The following is a 22,183-nucleotide window of genomic DNA, read 5'->3' as shown; positions in this document are numbered from 1 at the left end:
TTTTCTATATTTTCTTCTCTACATTTACCATATCCCAGTTCGAAGACTATGAACACTGGCTTTTCTTCCTAGTAATTCTCTCTTTTGGACACCAAGGGTACCAGTTGTACTGTGTAAGGGCTGTGGCATGCTTAAAAGCATATGCAAGAATGGACAAAGTAGAGATAACCAAATCACTTCATAATAGTACATGCAATACAATAGATAACAACAAGGGCTCTTGCATAAATACAGTGGTGTAAAAAGGGAAATAAAAGTATGATGCCGCTCCTCTCAAGAAACATGCCCATACCAAACAATCGATTTGAGCTGAACTCGAGACTAGAAACTCCGAATACCAATCTGCATCGTTCCTCTGACACAGATCCCTTATCCTACACAATCCATCCCAACCTTCTAGTTGCTCTTAGGCTTCTTGGTACCATACTTAGAGCGACTAGTCACACGACTTCCAACACCACCCTATAACAACTCGTCAGCCCTCGACTCCACACAATTCCCTTCAATTCCCCCGGGCAGAAAAAGAAATAACTTACCAAATCCATAGCACCTCTAACAAGATGATACTTCACACCAGGACAATCCTGCGCCCTACCACCCCTAACCTGCACAACACTGTGCTGCTGAATATTATGACCCTCACCAGGAATAATAGCACTAACAACCTTGCCCGAACTCAAGCGAACACGAGCCACCTTGCGCTCGCCCGAATTAGGCTTCTTGGGCTTGGTGATACCCGTCTTGACGCAGACGCCCTTCAGCGAAGGGTGGTCCTTCAATGCTGGGGAGCGACCACGGCGCGCGCGTTGGCCGCTGCGGCACCCGCGGCGAACTTGGTTGTAGGTTGCCCGGATGATGGGGGAGCTGGAGAATTTGCGGAGGAAGGCGGTTTGGGTGCGGAAGATGGGCGTGAAGGTGAAGTTGGTGGTGAGTAGGTTTGTGGTTGTGGTGGTGGTTGCGCGGCGGAAGGCGCTGGTTGTGAGGGTGCGGAGGGGGGTTTGTGTTATTGCTGGACGGGTGATAAGTGTCCGTAGAGCCCGGAGGGCTAGGGGGGAGATTAATTGAGGCATTGGTGTGGTTGGAGTGGAGGTGGAATGAGTTCCTCTGTAAGGTCCGAGTATCGACTCCGATAATTTGAGATTGGGATGGCACGTGACACGAAGTGATAGAATTGCGCTGGTGGATTTTGTGGGTGGCCGGAGGAGCTGGACGCGCTGCTGCTCTCTGCCTGACGCCGTCGTCCTCCGCATTTCAGTCATCATCTTCCATACCTTCTTGCATCCTCTTCTTCTTCCTCTACAGCTTTGTCAATCTTGAGGTTTCTCATTTCCATTTGCCAATCCAGCTGAAGGAACCCCCTGAATCCACCTCATACCCGTCATAATGGTACGTTATCAAGCTACGGACCTGGTCCTTACTATCCGGACAAGCAATCCCATTGCCTTCGAGAGAGCCTATCCCGATTCCACGATCCCTCTCCCATCATCAAAGCTCGACCCTCTCAATCAATGCCCAATCACCATTCCCCCTAATCAACCAAACACCTTGATTGCCCACAACTAACTAACCACTCCATCCAGTCCCTCCGCATCGCACCCCCCAGCGGCAACCGCACCTCAACCACCAACACCTCCGCCCGCCTCCAAACCACACACTCCGCCAACCTCTCCAAGGGCGCCCCCTCAGCCCCCGGTCTCCCCGACACCCTCCGCAACAAGCTCACCCTCCCCGCCACTGCAACCGCCTCCTCAACCAACAACCCGTCCGCAGCAGACATCCCCTCCTCGACACACCCGCTCGAAGCCCGCCTGCTGGCCTGGCGCGCCACCCAAGACTCCATGAAGATGGAGTCTCTGCGTCGGGCGTACGGTATTGCGGAGCCCGTGCGTCGGGGCATGGAGCTTAAGATTGTTCGGGATGGTACGTTCCGGCCTGCGGTTTTGGGGGGGGTTGAAGGGTGGGAATGTGCATGAGGATATTCTTGTGCTTGGTGGAAGGGATATGGAGATTGGCTGGGAGGATGTTTTCCAGGGTAAGTTTGTTATCTGTTCGCTATGGGGGTGGATATTGGGTTTGGGACTTGATCTCTCGTTTCTTCATAACCCCTACTATTGAGTGATATACGGACTGACTCGTATGTGTACAGGCGACGATCTTCGGGAACCACCCTCGTTCCATGATGAGATGGAGAAGAGGCTGAAGATGGACTTCTAAGAGACTCAGACTTGGATGAATTAATTTTAACGTTTCGTTTTTGTTTCTCCGCTGGATATGTTTCATTATGCCAGTTCATTTTCTGATTTGCCTGCGTCGCCCTTTCATCCGATGTCAATGATAGAGCTATAGATTGCTGGGAGAGGATTACCGTGTATATCCTCGCTGCTCTCTGACGAGCATGCTGATGACACGATGTGGCTATCCCTTCTTCCAGTTTAATCTACACCTTTAGATTCACCTTTTATACGCATCTCCACATCTAGAAAAGCAATGCCTCGACATTCTACAAGCCTAGTCGATACGTATCGGAGAACCAATCAAAAGCAAGATCTCGTGAGGATTTAATTATGTACCAGTGCAAGAAAAAAAAGCATATACACTACGAGCAAGGAATGAAGAAACCCAGCCAAACCAACAAATAGAGAACAGGCACATTCGTAGATACACAAAACCCCAAGAGAAGCCAAGCCATTCAGAAAATAGACACGGGAGAGAAAGGGAAAGGAGAACGGGGAAAAGAAAATGCCTAGTAAGCCGAGTAGATAGAAAAGGGATCGGATGGTGGGTATATAGATAGATAGATAGGAAGGAAGGAACAGGGCTAGTCGAAGGAGAGGGAGAGTGAGACAGAAGTGAAGTAAAGGTCAGGGTAGCAATTCGTGGAGAATCAGAGAAGACTGAACCGGGGTGTGTTGTTGGGGGGGGGGGGGGGATGCAGCGAGTCGCAGGAACAATTAGACAGGCTATAATCGAATAAGCAGTGGAATAAGCAGTCAAATAAGCCGCCGGGTGCAATAAGGGTGGTCAGGCCCCAGCGCATATTTATCCTGCGTCCAGGCAGGGTGTGTCGAGATGCCACTAAGCCAGACAGTGGCTAGTGTGGGAGCGGTTCCGGAAAGATCGATGGTGTGTCGTGCAGTAAAGGATTGAGTGTGTTATCAGAAGGTCAAGATCCAATCGGTATATAAAGAATATTCGACGTGCTCCCCCGAGACAATTGATGTCTCATTTATAGGATGACACAGCGACAGCCGGGGCTGCGCTCGCTGGCTTCGCGATCACGGTTCAGGTGTGCCTTTGCACCCTTGGCATCTTCCTCGTCCACCACCTCTTGCGGTTTGACAGTCATGTGTACGACATTAGGGTGGTCTGCGCTGAATTTTGAGTCTGTAGAAGAGTAGAGGTTAGCATATCTGATAGCGTATCCTAGTGGTCATATCGCAGAATCATGACCCTTAGACTGGATACATACCAGACAGAGGGGACTTGTCATCCAACAACTTTCCAAAAGAAATCAAACGGATCGAGCTCGGCGACGATGGACGGGTTTCCCAGTCTAAAACCAACAGTTAACATCAGACCATTATCGAGACCAGTCATCCCAACATGAATCAAACTCACCCGATCGCCACTCCCGCCAAATCAATTCCTTCAGCGTATAAACACTCATCGCAAAGGGATCATCATTCTCAACATTAACCGATTGCTTCCGCAGATACTTCGCATCGATCGTAAACGGGTGCCGCGATCCCGTCGTCAGCAACAGCGTGATGACCAGCGATGGACCCGCATCCTCAACCTCCTTCCCTGAGATATCCTCCGACTGGTCCGACGAAACGTCTGCGCCCGACTTGAGCTCCAAGGTCGCCATTGACGGCGTGTCTGGATTTTGAGACTGCGCGATAGCGGTGGTGGTGTCGTTGGCCGGGGTTGTCGTAGTGCTAGTCGTTGCTGTCATAGGGGCGACGGTTTCGCCACCGGTTGCGGGGTGCTGGGGCGCAGTGGCCGCATCCTCGCCTGCGGGAGACTGTTGAGGATCGGCCGATACGGTCGATGTAGGTGCATCGGCGATCGGGTCTGGGTTCACCGGGGCAGAGGTGGACTCTGTGGTGGTGGGATCGGGGTGGGAGCTCTGCTGCGGAGAAGTCGTGGTCACCCCCGACTCATGATGGTCGCTGGAGTCGGGCACCCCGGACTCCGGGTGATCGGTGGTAGACATGGCAGCGGTGGCCCCGATGGTAGGTGGCAATTAGCTTTCCCGGGGGAACACTGGGAAAGATTGGCACCAACGAGGATGGAAGGATGAAAGAGTAGAAGGGGAGGAGGAAGGGTAAAAGAGGTTGGAAAAGAGGAGAAGAGGAGAGGAGATGCGGACGGACGGTCGATCGGTTCCAGACGTGAGGAGTCGTCCCTAAGCGGGAGGCGCAATAGTCTTGATCGCTAGCGAAATGGGCGGTCTCTACAGAGATATTGTAGGGTGCGTGAAAGGATTCGAGAGAAGGTACAGATCCAAAAAGAAAATATGGAATGGATAAACTTGAAAAAATCAGATGAAATGGAGGTTGCACTAGGCCCAAGGGTCCCGGTTCACCTTGAAGTCCAGGCTCAGCGTCGGGAAGGAGAAAAGAGAAAACCTTGAATGGGGATCGACACAAGACAAAGGCTGCAACAATACAGAGTAGAAATAATAGATACGCTCGAGTGAATCCGACTGTCTGGAATTACAAATAGTTTGTCAAAGGATGTCATCAAGGCCCAAGATCCAATGTACAAGTATCCTGTCATAATCCCCATAAAGAAGCCCAGCACGATAAGGAAGATCCGGGGAAACCACTAGGAAACTAGGAGACTAAGGAGAGTAAGAGTGCCGAGCAGCCAAGAATTACCTAACCAGAACTGCTCGAGAAGACTGATATGATGACAAGTGATGCTCTATCATGATAATTTTTAGATTAAATCTTCTAATGGATTCCTCTCATAACGGAATTCTAGTGTATAGAGCAGAGAATGATGTCTGATTCAAAGCCGCTGCAGTATACAGAGTCCTACAATCTATGCCCATTCCCAATGCCACTTTGATCTACTTTTACTTGGATTAGCAAGTAATTAATTCCAGGATCTAGACTATTGTTTCATTTGAATCATTCAAGACATTTTCACGCACATATCAATCCTCGGATCTCTTCGAACCTTGACGGCGCCACTGGAAGTATTTGTGATAGCTCCGACCAATATTCTGGTGAAATCCGTTTCTGGTAGTACTAGAATCAACCCTAAATGAAAAGCTCTTGATCCCTTTCTCTGGTTCGGTCTGCACAAATCCAAATACTGGTGAGTCAGAAATCTTTGGCATACTTACTGTAGAAACTATGAAGGGTTCTTCTGGTTTCTTTAAGCCGACCGTTCCTAAGTATCTCAGCGCCATTGATGCTAAGCCACTGTTTCTTCAATTGCTTCGTCCAGCATCATGTCGAGGTGATTCCGTTAGAATTGAAGCTAAAGGTCTTTTTTTACACCCGTTTTCGAAGTTTCGAGGTGCTCGCATCTTTCAATTCAGAAACATGGCTAACTTAAGGAGCTAGCAAGACGATGACCAAGCCCGGATAAGACAGTCTAAATAGGCTACTTGTATCATCGACCATCACCATTCGATCATGTCTTGGAGACATAATCTTGAATAAATCTGCTCGTTTAAACTAGTCCCACCACGCTCCAAGGGCTACAACTAGTCAAAGTTATTTTATAATTTGCTCATCAATCAAAACGTCCGGCACTTCAGCCCCAACTTTCAGTCTCGACCAACTCCCGCTCCATCCAGGCCAGATTGAAACACCCGACAAACAAACTAAGTTACGGTTGCGTACAGTGAGGGGTGGCTCTGGTTCATTTGGGGATAAACAAGAATAACTTTAGTATGACTGGCACTGATACTGCCACGGGTAATCGCTATGATAAATATGTGCACACAGAGGGAGGAATGGATGGGGTGCGTGAAAAGATGTGGGCATCCGAGACATGGCTTCCAATGTTTCAATAGCAAAGAGCCATGACTCGTGGTATTCATAAATTCGAAGGACGGGGCCTAGAGAGGTGTGCTATTCCCAGTCCAACGTGTAAGGAGCAGGTTGCCGAGGGTATCAATAACCGCAGGCCAGACGAAGCCAGGCTTGCCTAGTAGTGATCTCTCAGATAGCGAGACATGGTAAACCAGGGGGCTTCCTAGACCCAACCGGCATACTGGTCAAGCATTTCATTCTTCACACCCTCGGATCCGTGACGCACGCCCAGAAGTCGCACCTTGCCAATTTTACCACCAAAGTCGTCTTCCACCGCACTCTGGTAGTCCTCGAACCGCTCGTTCAATCGCGTAATCACCGAGGGGTCGTCGCGAATCAACAGCACAATGGCATCATAGCCACCAGCACCGGGCACGACACCTCCGATGACACCATCGATCTCGGTCAAGCTGTCCAGCAGCTCGGTCTGTACGCTGGGTTCGATGGGAACGCTCGTCTCGCGGGTCATGGTACGAATGAGGTGCCGGGTGCGCTGAATCAAGGTCGCGATTTCGGAAAACTCGCCATCCGCGTTGGCGTCGGGGTGCTGAGCCAGGCGCTTCAATTCCTGGCGCAATCGCTCATTGTTGTTCTGGAGACTGCCCCAGAGGATATCAGCCTCCTTACGGTTGTTTTTCCTCCACTCCAGCACCTTTTTCACCATCGATGGAGTCTGGGAGCCACATTCAACGTCGCACAAGACCATCTGCATGCCGCGTGGGAGCTGCATGCCGAAATCCACACACTCGGTATCCCAGGGGTGCTTGGGGTCCACGTCCTCGACAATAGCAAACAACCGCTCGTCAAATCCAGCAGTACCCACATCGCCGACAGATTCCAGAATTGCAGGCGAGAATCGCTTGTACAGGCATGATCCATATACCGCAGCCGCCACATCGAATCCAGATCCGACCTTGCCCTGAGCCGCACAGTGAGCAGCTTGAGCCAAATTGTGCAGTTTGTCACGTCCAGCACCCAGATCATCTGCTTGCATGGTACGGTGGATCACCAAGGACGAGACAAGAGCCGTAACGAGGGCTGCCGACGAGCCCAATCCAGTCTTGTGGGCATCTTGAAGGGGAACGCCAAAGTTGACGAAGCGTCCAGCGCGTCCCTGGGTGGCGTGATCCTTCGAAGTAGCAGTCTCGGAATAGTAATTATTATCCGCCAGGATGGTGACCGACAGAGAACCAAAATCTTTGGAGTCGGCGACGTAACTGATGTAGGTCAAAGCGTAGCTCAACGAAGTCTCGACGAACGGATTACGCGGGCTAAAAGTAGCATGTACAGGTTAGTAACGTGATTTTAGAAGTTGTAAAAGCATCAATAGCGCGATATCATACCCATTGTTCTTTTGGATGACTTTCACACCCCCACCATTCTCGCATCGTTGCACACCATACTCCCAGATCGCATCCACGAATTGCGGTGATCGCACAACAACAGTACGCTCAGCTTCCTGCTCCTCTCCCTCGGCCTTGCTGGATTGAGCATCCGCATCAGACACCGCTGCTTTCGCATCCGCACTCGCCCCAGAAGGTCCGCGGCGGTGTCCCCGCCTTAATTGCTGAACAACAACATGAATGCGCGCATCAAGGGCGAAAACAGTGCCCGTGTAGGTCCGGTCGAGGACGAGGTAGCCGCCAGTCAGCAGGACCTTGCCAGGCGCAGACAAGGCCGTCACTGAGGAGGGTTGGGGTGGCATGGATACCGAGCGAGGGTTTTGTGGAGGAAAGGCGGGTGGTCGGTCGGTTTATCGATATGATATGCCCCGCGGGACTTCTTGTGCGCGGGAGGGGAAATTAGCTAGTCCACGACCAGATTGGAGACGTAAATGATGGATTGGAATCTGCGTCGTCGGTTTTAGAGGTTATCTTGTTGTGTGGAGAGGGGAAAGGGGGGAAAGTAGGGCGGAAGAAAGAACGCCCCTCGTCGGTGGAGGTAAGGATGTATCTAAATCTCCTAAAGGGGACTAGCGTGTTGGGCCACATGTTGCGTCGATGGGAACTATACAAACTTAATGGCCACAAGGGGGAATTAAACAGTCATCCCTGGTGGAAGAAACATCTCGATTTTAATCAATACTGGACTTTATTTCCCTACATCATGTTATTCCTGGTAATTATCTCAATGTTGTAAGGATGGTGGCAGAGTACCGCATCACTCTGGTACAAACCAGGAAAATCAAGCTTACCCGACAGCCAGCTCATGCCTATCTGAAAGGTCTAGACCCTCCAAAATACCTGTTGGTCAGTCGATTGCAAAATTCGGTACTTCGCTCATTCTCCGCTCTATGTGCTACCATAGCGCTACGGCACCAGTTCTAAATCGATATCGGAAAATGGTCCTGATTAGGCAGCGCAAGAGTCCGAGTACATATGATATCAGAGACGACCATCCAGTGATCAAGTCCCGATTTCAATGCAATTGAATACGCCATGGATGTCACTATCTGATGTGGGGACTTTCAAAGCCGTAACAGACTACTCGCACACCAACTTGTGCTTTCACACGACAAACTCTTCTATTTTCGGATATAGTGGATAACAGGGGCATCGGGTACCTAGATATCCTAGCAATACCTATGTACTAAGCCTTTCACTTTAGCTATCACGAAAGACGGTTCAAAAGACACTTCACAAAAGGGAAAATTAAATCATATAAATTTACATTGTAAAACCGTTTCTCCAGTCTAGGTATCAAGGATCCGGTGTACCTATTCTCCGGGAACTGGATCAGAAAATATAATAGTAGTAGCATGTCGTGCGAAAGCACAAGTTGGCGCGCGATTAGCCTCGGCCAAAATAAACCTCACAGTATTTGCAAATCGATTAAAAAACAAAGGACTAAAAGCTATGTGTATGCCAGTATGAATATGTACGAAAATTGACATTAACTCTTTCCAAAACAAAAATGAAAAACTCCAACCCTGCTCCAGAGTAGCTCTCGTATCAAGAAAGAAAGAAGAGATGGTGAAAAATTGCCAAACGTCAAAGAAAACAACCTAAACTCCCGAGCCTCTATAGCTTTTATTACTGTACATGGGTATTTATATGAATAGATGATCAAAGCAATCGGTCAAGTTGCGAATGAATGGGGGTACGAGGGGGCAGGGTCGCGGGGCTCGATCGGGTCGACTCGATGCATATGCAAGATGTAGGACATAGTGTATATATAGGCCGTAGGTTTGAGAAGATGCCCAATTGAGCCCATGACACCCTGTCGATTTCCTCTCGCTGTCAGTTCGTACGAAGAACATCACGGTCGTGAAGGTGACGTTGTGGAACAGGCCGGTCAAAAGACCTTGCTCACAATTAAGCCTTCGGCTTCTGCGCAATGATGCTATAGCTCGTAGTAGCCAAGCGCATGTTATCCATCTTGACAAAGGCCTGACCATCAAGGCACAGGCGATTGATAAGAGTCTTGAAGTGACGCGGCAGCACGTGCAGCTTGACCAGGCCAAGAATGACCTGGCGCAGGGTACGGAAGTACAGATCAACAGTGTCAATCAGCGGGGCCTGCAAGCCATCGATACTGGCATTTTCGGACTTGACAACTTCAAAGCCGGCTTCCTTCAGCGCCGTCTCCAGACTTTCTTGCGTGGGGGTGCCGACAGCGCCGATCAAGGGCTTCACGCGGCGCATAAGCTCGGCATGCTCGGGGTTCGTGGGCTCGTAGGCGGGGAGGCTGATCCAGTCTAGCAGCGAGATCTTGGATCCTGGCTTGACCACGCGGAAGATTTCGCGGAAGAGCGCGGGCAAGTCCTTGCAAAGACTCAGGGCTTGGATCTGGTAGAAGGCGTCGAAGCTCTCGTTGGCGAAGGGCAGTGGGAGGCTGTTGAAATCTTGCTGGATGAAGTTGTTGTGCAGACCACGCTCCTCATTGAAGCTCTTGGCCTGCGCGACTTGATTGGGATCGATGTTGAGACCGGTGACTTGCGCCCCAGAGTACTGCGCCATGTGAGCTGCGACGCGCCCACGGCCACAGCCAAGATCCAACACCTTGTCGCCGGCGCGCAGGCCGATGTCGTGCGCAATTGAGCGCTCGTAGAGAATCTGGTTCTCCAAGACAGATGCCTTGCGACTCATCCAGGGTGGGATATACATTTTCTCGACATCACCCAGAGCACACAGATGATTGAGCACCCCATAGTAAGACTTCAAGCAATCGCCAACTTTTTCTTGGTAGCTGGGTCCCAAGACCTCGGTCATCTGCTGCTTGTTCTCCCAGTCCAGGTTGTAAATCACATAAGAAGCCATGAAGTCATCAACTTCCTTTGGTGTCAGGTTGGCGAGGTAGCGGAAAGAAGTCCAGAAGCTCTTCCAGCGCTTGGGCGAAGCGGAGTCATCAAGATCCTTGCTATGCTTTCCATGCTTTCCCAGCGCACTGATGAAAAGCTTCTGTTTCTGTTCGGCGATCTCGTCCAGCGAGCTATCACTCTCAGAACCCCGCTTGGTTTGACCAGGGTGCTGCGGCAAGACGATTTGCGACACCATAGTGGGCAAGGCGAAAGAAATGCACAGCTCTTTTCAAAGCTCTTTTGTGCTGTCCAGAGGCTATATGCAGCAAGGCGGATCCCAATAGGGTAGATTCGAATGCGAGGGAAGCTTAAATAGCTGGAATAGCTTCAATAGTGGGTATAGTAGCAAAGCTCAAAGAAAAAAAGAAGTGGGAGACGAGACAGGGTCGCGCGGAATGTATAGTTAATATTCTATTTTTTCGCAGCGCTCCACGAGGGCCCGGCGCAATTTATAAGCAGCGCGCAGTCGGGGATCCTTTTGTGTCTCCACGATTAAAGAAATAAAAGCATGAAAAATGCCAAAAAGGCGAAAGAACTTCCGCCAAGACTCGTTGACGAGCAGACAGTAGCCCGGGTGGATTGTCACCAGACGTGGAAGCTCCTTTCGGATAGGCCGGCAGTAGTGGCTCGGACGGCAGAAGAAGGCCGGGAGATATTGAACTACCCACAAGTAGGGGAATATGGATAATGGACTGGATTCTGGATTGATGGATCTATGGAACTATGGAATGGAACCGTCGGAGTATGGAACGGGGCTCTTTGGGCGGAAAGATCCAGCCATGTACATGAGCAGGATTCGGATAACCAAAGACATGATGAGATCGATGAGATTCGCCATTCTTACAAAGTATAGGGAATTCACTGTCCCCTCAATCCCCTCCATGACTGTAGAAGGAGGGGTTTTAGGATTATGATGGGCATCCCAAGCCACGGTCTGTGAGTACGAGCTGGCCAGGTACGGATGACGGATGACGCGGGAAGGGTTTTTGAGAGGAAATGAGTATCGTCATGGGAACGACGATCGAGACCCACCTTGATACTTTCCCGATGAGGTACAGAGTGCTCTTTTGAACCTACCGATAGTAGTACTCTGAAGGAATAGTGCGCAGGGCTGCTGTGCGTGCGGAGTATTATGCGAGGAGCTGCTTTGTATCTCGAATGATGCCTCTGGTTGGCGGATAGAGACAGGGTGGGAGCATCACACATGAGTCGATGCATGGTGGAATATGTCTAGATTGCGCCATCCAGCTCTCTACCAGTAGAAATTTACTTGGTTAGTCAAACTCCTTCGGAGTGCCTACGGAGTCTGACCTATAAAGCTCTGGCCCTGTACTGGAAAGCTTCAGGCTTAGCTTCGTACTAGTTCCCTTGCATCAGAAACCCTGCAATCCCTCGTGTCAACCCTCCTACAGGCTTTTTTTTACCGAAGAATTGCCATTTTTCACTTCCTATTTTTTTATCGACGTGTTATTAGGAAGTGCCACGCATCTGTCAACGAATTTCCTCTTTGTGATGCAGTTAGCCACGCGGTTATTCCGGCAGGATGAAGTATAAAGGGTCTGCCCTGTAGGCGGGGCCAGTGGAAGCTTACGGAAGCGGCTTCGAGAAGCTTTTTGCAACAGGAAAAACCCCCTCTGAAAAGACGAACACTATCACCAACTAAACTGAAACTTGATAAAATAAAAATGCTACTCGAGGCGAACCATCCTTCCATGGCTCTATGCGCCCCGGGAGTGGACCGTAAGGCTTTTCTTTTGGATCTGTCATGACTGATGCAGATCCTGATTATTGAATAATCTTTGAGGGTTTTTGACCAGACCCACTATTTACAGCTGACTAAAGGCTAAAATGACCGAAAATGGCTAAAGTGACGGATGAGCTCCACTTTATTCCCAGAGCACCGACTGGATCGTCCGACTGTACTTTGGCCCGAATTTCGGACCCTGAGATACCTTGAGAGATACCCGTATATCCGGGCCCGGTCACCTGATGCTCCCAATCGAGTATCATGCTCCTTGTCTCTTCATACTATGAATGACAACTATTGAATCATGGAGTGGCGCGTTTTAATGAACCTTTTCAAGATCATAGTAGAGATTTATTGCTCTGTATTCAGGGGTAAATGGCTCGAGGCTCGGCAAGTAAAGGTCTTCGGTGATATTCTCGACTGGAGTACGCTCTTCAACGGACAGCGCTTGGCATTGCTTCTTTCCGCTGACTACAGCACAGATGATAATCGGATTTAGTCCGGAGTACGCGGGTCTTCGAGCAGGGGCCGTTTATTACATTAACAATCCCTACATTTTGAGGCATTAGGGAGATATGCAGTAGTTGAGTAGGCCTTTCTCAGTTTGACTTTCATACTTTGACTATTTCGAGTTCAAAGGAGACCAAATCTCAATTACTGGGTGTTTCCTTTTATGAATTTCTTTTCTCTCGCATAAATAATAACACCGAATGGTAGCAAAGCAACCATAAGCTGCGATCAATGTAGCTCGAGATCAGCTCTCTACGATGCTACAGTACCTTTCATAGGGCGTGCATGATGGTGGAGTTCATCTGGTGGACCGCCATCGGCCCATAAAAAAGGAGAGAAAATATTGCTACATATGCACGCCGAGTATCAATCCAACCTAGATCGGTAAAAATTGAACTGCCATACATATCACTATGAGTGGAAGAAACCTCTCACTCGAAGGGCGTAAAATGAGGTCATTTACACTTCTGTAGTTAGTTATAAAACAATGGTTAGTCAGACCAGGGTGTATGTCGACGAAAGCGGGATCCAATTTAGGTTATTCCTCCCATAGTTAACTAACTACCTGCTGTCTAAGTTGGTTAGACTAACAGTGTGAGTCATAGTTACCATCAATCTCTTTGCCAACGACTAAGTAGGGACTCCGGGGGATGACCCTATTGTACAAATGAGGGGTTGCTCCTCCGGAGACTATTCGGCACCGACTATACAAATCAAGAAAAGATACCGCGCTCCTCTTTCTTCATGACACCATGCCTCTGTACGAATAAGATAGAGTCATTTGGCTCCGTTAAGATGTAGATCCGGTGTTGTTCTTATTCTTTTACGGTAGGTATCAGGTTCTATCACTGAATACCCCCTCATCGCCTCCACCTCCCCCGGACACGGGCCTGGTGGTGGAACCGACCCAGGTTGTTGGATCTTGTGTTGGTTGGCGTGGCTGGCCTCAAAAGGTCTGCATTATGGGTATCGCTTGATTATCTCTTTAGTAATTAATGTACTCAAAGTGTGTTGGGCGGGGATAAACCTCTCGTGGTTATATATGTATATCTTAGATGACGGCGTATCTCCTCAGCCACATATCTCAAGAAATCCAACACCACAGGCCTGACCTCGCTTATCGCTCGTAAATAGCCACCTCGAGCCCCGTGCATAGAAGGAAGTACCAGGATTATATTGTGCGAGTGAGGATCTGATAAGCGGAAACGAGCGGACCAGACAGGTCAATGGTAGCATGACAGGCACCCAAGGCACCAACGCCATCCCACGCGGCATGCAACGGGCGAATAGGGAATGCCGTGATTTGGCCTGTGCAATGCCCCTCTTCTTCCTTGTCTCTTTGTCAATGGAGTACGGAGTAGTCGGGGTCTTAAAAGAGATTGAACCCCGCGGGTGCGGACCAAGCCAAGTCAGGTTGGAAGCACAGTAGCTGAGGTTGGGACCAACATGACACGGGACATCGATCGACAAATGTATGGAGCACGGTCTCGCGGGACGATGTCCGAGCGTTGCGGGTTATCCATCTGACGTCAGATGCCTGCCTATCATCCTCCGCTTTTTAGCAATTTTTGGTGGCTGGTCCTCGCGAAGGTATAGTTCCTTGATGCTGGGGGCTGTCCGGCACAGTGGGAGTTCAAAACTCTGAGTCTCGGAACCAGGGAAACCGCCCAACAGATATACTTCTACTTCTTATTTTTGGAAAGGTCTTTCTAAAGGTCATTGAAATACTCTTTCTTGATAGCTGAGGTATCATCTTTTAGTCTATCGTCCAATTCATGAATGCTAAGATGATTTTGAAAAATTGTCGGGGGTTCAAACTTATGGAACCCCACTCTACTAGGAGGGATGACTTTAAACGCTCGACTCCTTTATACCTCTTGGATAATTGCATAATTGGTAGGCGAGCCAGCGGGAAATAAATGGTTTGTGACTGTTCTTGTATAGAGCTAGTTTCATTAAATAAAATCAGTATCATTATCCACGGTGATATGAAAAGAACCTCTTGCTCTGAACCTATTTTTTACTTCGCTCGGTGAGTATGTTATGGAGACCCTGACCATAAACCGCAGATAGTCACGTGACGTTCAAAGACCGGTATCCGAGTTATCACCGACCGATCAGACGCTAAAGAATCAATCGTCTGATGTTTCTTGGCGTCGTCATGATCGTTCCAGAGTAGTCTGATGCTTTTCCTGTTCATGACTGGATATCAAAATACATAAAAGAAGGGTATCCCACAATGTCTGTAAGAAGATGGAGAAAAGAACACCTGGCCTTCCATCAAGATGAGACTCTCCAGAATTCGGACGGGACATACCACGTCATTGTCAGACACGAATTGCAATCTGACTCCCTCGTATCCCAATTCAGTATCTCCAGCTCTCCGTCCTCCGTCCTCCGTCCTCCGAGAGTAACCATCAATGTCCGAAGAATGAAGAGCGCAGAACCAGCGAGTATAAAGACCGTTAACCCCGTCGGACAGTTCGGGAGGCCGAGCCGACGGGGAAGAAGAGTAGCTTCTCCGAGAGAGCGGACAAGAAAAAGAACCGGGATGGGGGTGAGTCATCCAGGCACCTTGACAGTGTCTGTTTGGATCTTTTGGCTTCTGCTTCTCCGCTGGGTTCCCCCTTTTTGCCCGATCGCAGGGATATTCTGCTATTTGATTGGCTGGATGGGCTGCCCCTTTGTCCGGTTTTTCGTCGAGCCACCTGACCCTGCTGACATGATCCTGGGAGGAACCGGGGAAGGACTCGAAGTATATCGACGTATCCTCGTTACCTGACACGTTCACTGTATAGATCAGTGAAGTAAATCGACGTTATTGAAGTCTAATGTACCAGGATTGGTAATATTCTTGCCACGATAGATCTCGGTTCCTCGATACATCGAGGAGTCGTTCTGCTGTTCCCCGGATAATACCTAGGCTCAGCTGGAAGTGTTGACGTGTCGATTTCACCTCGATTGTAAAATGTAGCAGCCTCGATTGTGGCTTGTATCACGGTGCGTTTGACGATGGTACTAGGTACATACAGTTAGTCTCGCAGGAATATGGAACCATGCAGGCCACACGCGACACTCGACCGGTACCGAATACCTGCACAGGATTCTCCGGAGAGGATCGGCCCCAAACCGCCAGAACCAGCAAAACCAAGTTGCTAGCACAGCCAGGCCCACTATGCTGCGACTCCATCTCCTTCCAGAATCCTCTCCATTCCTTATTTGTGACGCTGGTGCCTCGCTTTTTTTTGTGTGAACATTTCTCAGGCTCCTGATTTTCATCGGATTCCATTTCTCCCTCCTATCGCATACAACCCTACGACCAAATCACTAGAAGACCCTGTCCGGAACACAGGTCTTTCTATCTCGACAACAGCGTCTAATTTCCACCTCCCTCCCATTCCTTACTTCCGCTTATCGGCGCGTTCATTGGCGACTGAAGTCGTTCAATGAACCTGCATTTCAATTATTATTCTGAGTGCAAGGTAAGACCTTCGAATCTTTGCCTTCTGTTTCCCTTCGAACGCACACCACAATTCCCTCATGACTCTGTGTTCGCTCTCTAACGCCTCGTTCTTTTCCTCTCCAGCATTGCCTCTTCACTCTGAAGAGGACCCCCGCTAGATAAATGGTCTTCAAGCCATTCACCCATCTCGCGCGCCAGAGTTTCACCAAAGCCTTTACCCATGGCTATGCTCAGTCGGTAGTGGCCGCGTCGCAGTCCTACGCGTCGTCCACCACTCTCAACCAACTCTCCCTCCAACCAGCCGCCAAATTCTCTCGCACAACCCAGCTACAGAATGCCTTCTCCAATGCCTCCAGCTCATCTGGCGCTGGCGCCAAGGCTAGCCAGGGTACCGGCAGCAATGGTGACTTCGGTCTAGCCGCCTACTATGCTGCCTGGCAGCACGCCCAGCAGACCGGCGACGATACCGATTTCCGCCAGTTCCAGTTCAACCGTCGCATTGGCTGGAAGCCTACCGAGGAAGTCGAGGATGCAAAGGATGAGCGCATCCCTTCCCCCGAGCCTCCACACTTGACCAAGGCCGCTGTCAACGAGAACGTCAGTGCACAGGTCGAGGAGGCCGTCGCTCGAGAGATCCAGATTCAGGAGGAGCAGGCACAAGCAGAAGAGGCATCGAACGTGACTGAGGCTGTCGTTGCTGAGTCCGCTGTCGAGGACGTGGTCATCTCGGAGGCGATTTCAGAGGAAAGTAGAGTCGCCTCGGAGCGCATTGTGCAATTAGCGACGGACAAGAGCTTCTCTGAGATCCCGACTGCATTCGAGTCGATCCTTCGCGAGGGTCTGACTCCAACTGTCGAGGCATACAATGCCTTGCTGTTTGCTGCTATTCGCCTTCACCCCGAGGCTGCCCAGGCCATTCACAAGGCTCTCGACGTGTACTCCGACATGCTTCGTCGCAGGGTAATTCCCGATGAAGACACTTATCAGACTCTCGTTCAGCTGTTGGTCACTCAGGCGAACCAAGCGATCAAGGCCAAGGAGGTGCTTGAGCAGGAGCGCGTTCGGTACGGTGGTATGGAGGAGCCCGGCAAGTTTATGCTGCAGTCCAGCGAACTGGAGCGTGATCTGCTTGCCGAGGATGCCTCCCTGTCCATCGCCGTGAAGCTGTTTAACACCGCCACCAGCCGCCACTCTCGTCTTGTGTTCCCCACCGACTTGTACAGCCATCTCATCATTGCTTGTTCTCGCGAGGGTAAGGTCGAGGATATGATCCGGATCTACTCTCACATGGAGATGCAGAAAGTGACTCCTCACGCGTCCATCTTCCCCTCCATGATCGATGCCTTTGCCGGCACGGGTGACCTGTCTAGCGTGGTCGAGTGCTACAACGAGTACCGTAGCCTGGCAGTATCGGACGACAACGGCGTGTTCACCATTATCAAGCGTCTCGACGGTGAAGTCTACGCGGCCGTCATCCGCGCTTATCTGTCTTGCGGCAAGGAAGAGGGTGCCATGAACTTCCTAGACCGGATTCGTTCTTCGTTCGATGAGGTCACTGAGAACCGCGAAGGCCGTTGGGCCGCGCTGGAATCTGTGATCGTTCAGGACGCCCTCGTGCAGCACTTTTTGAATGTTGGCGAACATGGCAAGGCCCTCGAGCAAGCCAAGGAGCAATTGCACGATGCGGCTCGCGATCAGGCCATTTCCCGGATCTGCATTTCTGCGGCCGACGCAGGCGATCTCACCACCGCCTCCGAAGCATATGACCGTCTGTCCACCTCCCCCGATATTCGTCAGAACCCTGCCGTTTCACTCCTCGCGCTTCACGTCCGTCAGGGCAACGTTTCGGCTGCTCGGTCTCTGTGGATCATGCTGAACACGGTGGGTCAGGCAACCCCGGATATGGTTCAGCCGACCGCGATGTACGCCGTTGCGTTGTTGAAGAGCGGCCAAGTTGAGGATGGTATCCACGAGGCTCGCAACATGTTTGCCCGTATCCGCTCCGCCGCTGCCAAGCAGGTTACTGTCGCGCCTGCCACTGTCCGTGAGCAGATTACCGAGTCGCTTCATCTCTTTAGCCGTGTCCTCATGGAGACGGCCGCTGTTCTCTCACCTCAGGCCTCGATGAATCTGCTGTGGTCTATGGTTGAGAATGGCGGCCTCGTGTCTCTTCTTGCGGAGCACGCCGTCGCCAGTCTGGGACCTATTGGCATCTCGCAATTGAGCCCAGCCGACCTTACTCTGGCTCTCCAGGTTCAGGCTCGCATGCTGGCTGGAAACAGTGCTCTCATCTTTGACGTTGCCCACCCGGTCCGCTTTGCCCACATGCTCGATGTCGCTCTGTCTGCTGCCCTCCCTATGGATACCAACACTACCCGTCTGGTCGACCAGGCCGTCGCCAAGCTGTTCACTAGCCGCCCCGACATCGTTAAGAGGTGGCAGGATCACTTGGAGGCCTCGACGCAGGCATCATTCCTGTCAGACCGCCACAGCCCCGTTTCCATGGCCGAGACCAACATCACGACCCCTTCTGTGAGCCCGGATTCTTTCGACCCGTACGCCCATGCCACCGACTTCCGAGGATCTGCCATCATCGCCGATGAGCTCGAAAAGACCACTGGCCGCGCCGAGACCCATCTCAATGATGCTCTGATTCGCCTCAAGAACATGCGTCGCATTGGCCGTCACCCTCGCTACATCACCTACGCCAAGCTCATCACCGCTGCCGCTAAGGTTGGTCGGATGGAGTTGGTCCACGAGATCCACTCCATGGCCCGCACCGATGTCCCCCTGAACCTGGCTCACAACGCCGTCAAGTACGGTTGGGTCTCCATCCTTGATGCCATGGTCGCTGCCTGCCTCACTCTCGGTGACCGTCACCTGGCTGGTCAGTATCACCAGGAGCTCCTCGGTCTCGGTTCTGCCCCCTCCGCCAACACATTCGGCCTGTACATCACCACCCTGAAGGAGTCGACCAAGACCTTTGACGAAGCCACCGAGGCCCTGAAGATTTTCCACCGTGCTGTCGCCGAGGGTGTCGAGCCCACCTCGTTCCTGTACAACGCGCTTATTGGCAAGCTCGGTAAAGCGCGTCGCATTGATGACTGCCTTGCCTACTTCGCCGAGATGCGCGCCAACAACGTCCGCCCGACCAGCGTCACATACGGTACGATCGTCAACGCCTTGTGCCGAGTCAGTGACGAGCGCTTCGCCGAAGAGATGTTTGAGGAGATGGAGTCCATGCCCAACTACAAGCCGCGCCCCGCCCCGTACAATTCGATGATCCAGTACTTCCTGAACACCAAGCGTGATCGTTCCAAGGTCCTCGCCTACTATGAGCGCATGCAGGCCCGCAACATCAAGCCTACCACGCACACCTACAAGCTGCTCATTGACGCTCATGCCTCGCTCGACCCTATTGACATGCCCGCCGCCGAGCGCGTCCTCGCCGACATGCAAGCCGCTGGTGTTCAGCCCGATGCCGTGCACTATGCTTCGCTTGTCCACGCCAAGGGCTGCGTTCAGCATGATCTCCCCGCCGCCCGCAAGGTCTTCGACTCCGTGCTCGCTGACCGCCGCGTGCGCCTGCAACCGTGCCTGTACCAAGCCCTCTTCGAGGCGATGGTTGCCACCAACCGCGTCGCCGACACCGAGGAGGTCGTCAGCGGCATGAAGCAGCGCAACGTCGAGATAACCGCCTACATCGCCAACACGCTCATCCACGGCTGGGCAGCCGAGGGCAACGTCGCCAAGGCCAAGACTATCTACGACAGCATCGGCATTGAGAAGCGCGAGCCTAGCACTTACGAGGCTATGACCCGCGCATTCCTCGGCGCTGATGACCGTGCTGCCGCTGCCGGCATCGTCCAAGAGATGATGTCGCGCGGATATCCATCCGCCGTGGCCAGCAAGATCATCGACCTGGTCGGCACCGCTGCCCCCTCCGTCTAAACCCCCTTTCTTCTCAACAATTTCTCTTCCTGATCCTTTTTTCACTTATTTGTTGTTCCTGGAAATTCCTACGACCAGGTCTATCCCCATTTAATCTGGTGATTCTACGTGACTGCAATTGGCGACTTGAAACACCTTTCACACCTACATCACCTTGCCAGGGCTGGATCCCGGCTTGGCCTCAGGCTTGGTTTTTCCGGTTCGGCGCTTGTTATTAGGGTGTATCTCGGATTTGGATCTTTTATCTATTTTTGTGGTTGGCTCTTGGATATACACCTGGTTGTGGGATAAACATTGTCTCTTGTGGGTTTCTGTTTTTGTTTGATCTGTTGTTCTTTGTTTTGATTTCCATCGGCATTCAGCGAGGTTTCAGGCGTTGATTGGCGATTTAAAAGGATGATTTCCAATTTGGCGGGTTTGGTTTTGTTTTGTTTTTGTCTGGTCGGGGCCTTTGTTGTTGCCCTCGGCTTGTATACCATTTTGATTTGTGCATGTTCATAGACACATCTCTACTCTGCATCGCGCTTCTAGACGCTGATGAAATACAAAAAAAGTGAATGAGTCTTCTTGGTCAATTGTAAACACGTTAGACGTGGTTCGTTGACGGCAACCGGACAAGCTGTTTTGCCTTCGAGAATACTTGGAATTCGATGTTCTTGATAGATCGGTGCATCACGATCTATGACGCAGATCTTCGTGGTTCCTTGGTTCTGGATGGTAATTTGTCCGATCCGATGCACGCTTATCCGCCTTTGGTAGATCGATAGTACAGCAACTCTGGTTGGCTCTCTTACGTGGAGAGTCTTTTAAGTCGATACGTGTGGTGGATATTTGGAGGGAAGCAATCTCCGTCTCGGTCGAGAACAAGCATGTTCCACTGTCATGTTTTTAGTTGACCTCGAGGTATGATTAACAGTCACCAAGAAGGGATATAACTTGGAATAAGAGTTAATTAAAGAAAACAAAAACCATGGTTATTTGGTAAAACCGAATTAGTTGAGATCATCCACCTCCATTTACGACGGCGTGGCTAAAATGATGCCGTTGCAGCAGGCTTAACATCTCACCATACGAAGACCTCACCCTATGAAAAGATGGATAGGAGCTCGCACATAGTCTTTTGAAACTAACAAGGCAATATTTCCGTATGGTCAAACTTGATCATGATTACGTCGAAAAGCTGCGTATTCCGGGCAACAGATTAAGCACTTTTCTGAATACGTCATTCCGATGTAAACCTAGGCCCCTTAGTAAATCAACACATAAGAATGAAAAGAGGTCCTTGGAGTTATCCCTCTCCTTAAACAGAGGTACTCCGTCACTTTATCAACTTATCAACCCTTGAATTCATTTACCTGTTATCATTAACACACCCAGAATGAAAACCAAGAAGATCCTCATCATCCTCAGCGATGCGGATTCATTCCCCATCAAAAAGACCAGCGGCCCCAACAGCGGCAAAACAGTTCAACAACCCTCAGGATTCTTCCTCCAAGAACTCGCAAAGCCCCTCCAAAAGCTCCTAGACGCCGGCCATGAAGTAACTTTCGCCTCACCAAAAGGCCGCGAACCAACTGCCGATCCAAACAGCGAAACACTCCTCGCATACGCAGGCAACTTCTACGAGCGACGCCGCGAACACGACCTCATCGAGCGAATGAAGAAAGAAAACGGCTTCAGCACCCCTCGACCATTCAGTTCAATCAGCGACGCGGAATTAGCTACCTTTGCGGGTATCTTCATCCCCGGCGGGCATGCGCCTCTACAAGATTTGGGCGAGGATCCGGAATTGGGTCGGATATTGAGGTATTTTAATCGTGAGAATAAGCCTACAGCGGCTATTTGTCATGGACCGTATGCATTGTTGAGTACGAAGAAGGCCGGGGATGGGTCTTTTGTTTATTCGGGGTATAAGATTACTTGTTGGAGTGATGCGGAGGAAAAGATGATGGAGACGATGCTTGGGGGTGAGATTGAGAAGGTTGAGTCTGCGTTGAGGAAGGAAGGTGCTGTTATGATGGAGGGTATGCCGGAGAAGGTGGGTGGGACGACACTGCATCGTGAGCTGGTTACTGGGGGGAATCCTCTGGCGGCGAATGCACTTGGGGATCGATTTTTGAAGATGATTAGTGTTTGAATATCAAGATGGAAGATTGAAA

The 22,183-nt window shown here is 50.8% G+C and overlaps 7 protein-coding genes across 7 annotated transcripts; 3 read left to right on the top strand and 4 right to left on the bottom strand.

Annotated features, from left to right (window-relative positions):
- Positions 1 to 396: 396 nt before the first annotated feature.
- N7473_012076 (mitochondrial 37S ribosomal protein uS12m) lies at positions 397 to 1,070 on the bottom strand (the record flags this gene model as incomplete). The annotated part of the gene is made up of 2 exons (XM_057158015.1): positions 397 to 462; positions 537 to 1,070. The coding sequence occupies 2 exons, from the start codon at positions 1,068 to 1,070 to the stop codon at positions 397 to 399; spliced, it is 600 nt and encodes a 199-aa protein (XP_057003865.1).
- A 313-nt stretch (positions 1,071 to 1,383) lies between these two features.
- Positions 1,384 to 2,214, top strand: N7473_012075 (uncharacterized protein; the record flags this gene model as incomplete). The annotated part of the gene is made up of 3 exons (XM_057158014.1): positions 1,384 to 1,386; positions 1,581 to 1,920; positions 2,147 to 2,214. The coding sequence occupies 3 exons, from the start codon at positions 1,384 to 1,386 to the stop codon at positions 2,212 to 2,214; spliced, it is 411 nt and encodes a 136-aa protein (XP_057003864.1).
- A 1,012-nt stretch (positions 2,215 to 3,226) lies between these two features.
- Positions 3,227 to 4,216, bottom strand: N7473_012074 (uncharacterized protein; the record flags this gene model as incomplete). Its single annotated transcript, XM_057158013.1, has 3 exons — positions 3,227 to 3,384; positions 3,470 to 3,553; positions 3,619 to 4,216. 3 exons carry the CDS (start codon positions 4,214 to 4,216, stop codon positions 3,227 to 3,229), a joined length of 840 nt encoding a protein of 279 aa, XP_057003863.1.
- A 2,000-nt stretch (positions 4,217 to 6,216) lies between these two features.
- On the bottom strand, positions 6,217 to 7,758 carry erg8 (phosphomevalonate kinase; the record flags this gene model as incomplete). The annotated part of the gene is made up of 2 exons (XM_057158012.1): positions 6,217 to 7,324; positions 7,397 to 7,758. The coding sequence occupies 2 exons, from the start codon at positions 7,756 to 7,758 to the stop codon at positions 6,217 to 6,219; spliced, it is 1,470 nt and encodes a 489-aa protein (XP_057003862.1).
- Positions 7,759 to 9,367: 1,609 nt separating this feature from the next.
- N7473_012072 (class I SAM-dependent methyltransferase) lies at positions 9,368 to 10,549 on the bottom strand (the record flags this gene model as incomplete). The annotated part of the gene is made up of 1 exon (XM_057158011.1): positions 9,368 to 10,549. One exon carries the CDS (start codon positions 10,547 to 10,549, stop codon positions 9,368 to 9,370), a length of 1,182 nt encoding a protein of 393 aa, XP_057003861.1.
- Positions 10,550 to 16,235: 5,686 nt separating this feature from the next.
- On the top strand, positions 16,236 to 20,024 carry N7473_012071 (pentatricopeptide repeat protein; the record flags this gene model as incomplete). Its single annotated transcript, XM_057158010.1, has 1 exon — positions 16,236 to 20,024. One exon carries the CDS (start codon positions 16,236 to 16,238, stop codon positions 20,022 to 20,024), a length of 3,789 nt encoding a protein of 1,262 aa, XP_057003860.1.
- A 1,378-nt stretch (positions 20,025 to 21,402) lies between these two features.
- On the top strand, positions 21,403 to 22,161 carry N7473_012070 (type 1 glutamine amidotransferase domain-containing protein; the record flags this gene model as incomplete). The annotated part of the gene is made up of 1 exon (XM_057158009.1): positions 21,403 to 22,161. One exon carries the CDS (start codon positions 21,403 to 21,405, stop codon positions 22,159 to 22,161), a length of 759 nt encoding a protein of 252 aa, XP_057003859.1.
- Between the last annotated feature and the right edge of the window lie 22 nt (positions 22,162 to 22,183).

The sequence above is a fragment of the Penicillium subrubescens genome (genome assembly GCF_028828155.1).
Source record: "Penicillium subrubescens strain IBT 31985 chromosome Unknown utg000010l_segment0_segment0, whole genome shotgun sequence".
Classification (NCBI taxonomy): Eukaryota; Fungi; Ascomycota; class Eurotiomycetes; order Eurotiales; family Aspergillaceae; genus Penicillium; species Penicillium subrubescens.
This window is presented reverse-complemented; position numbering and strand designations above follow the sequence as displayed.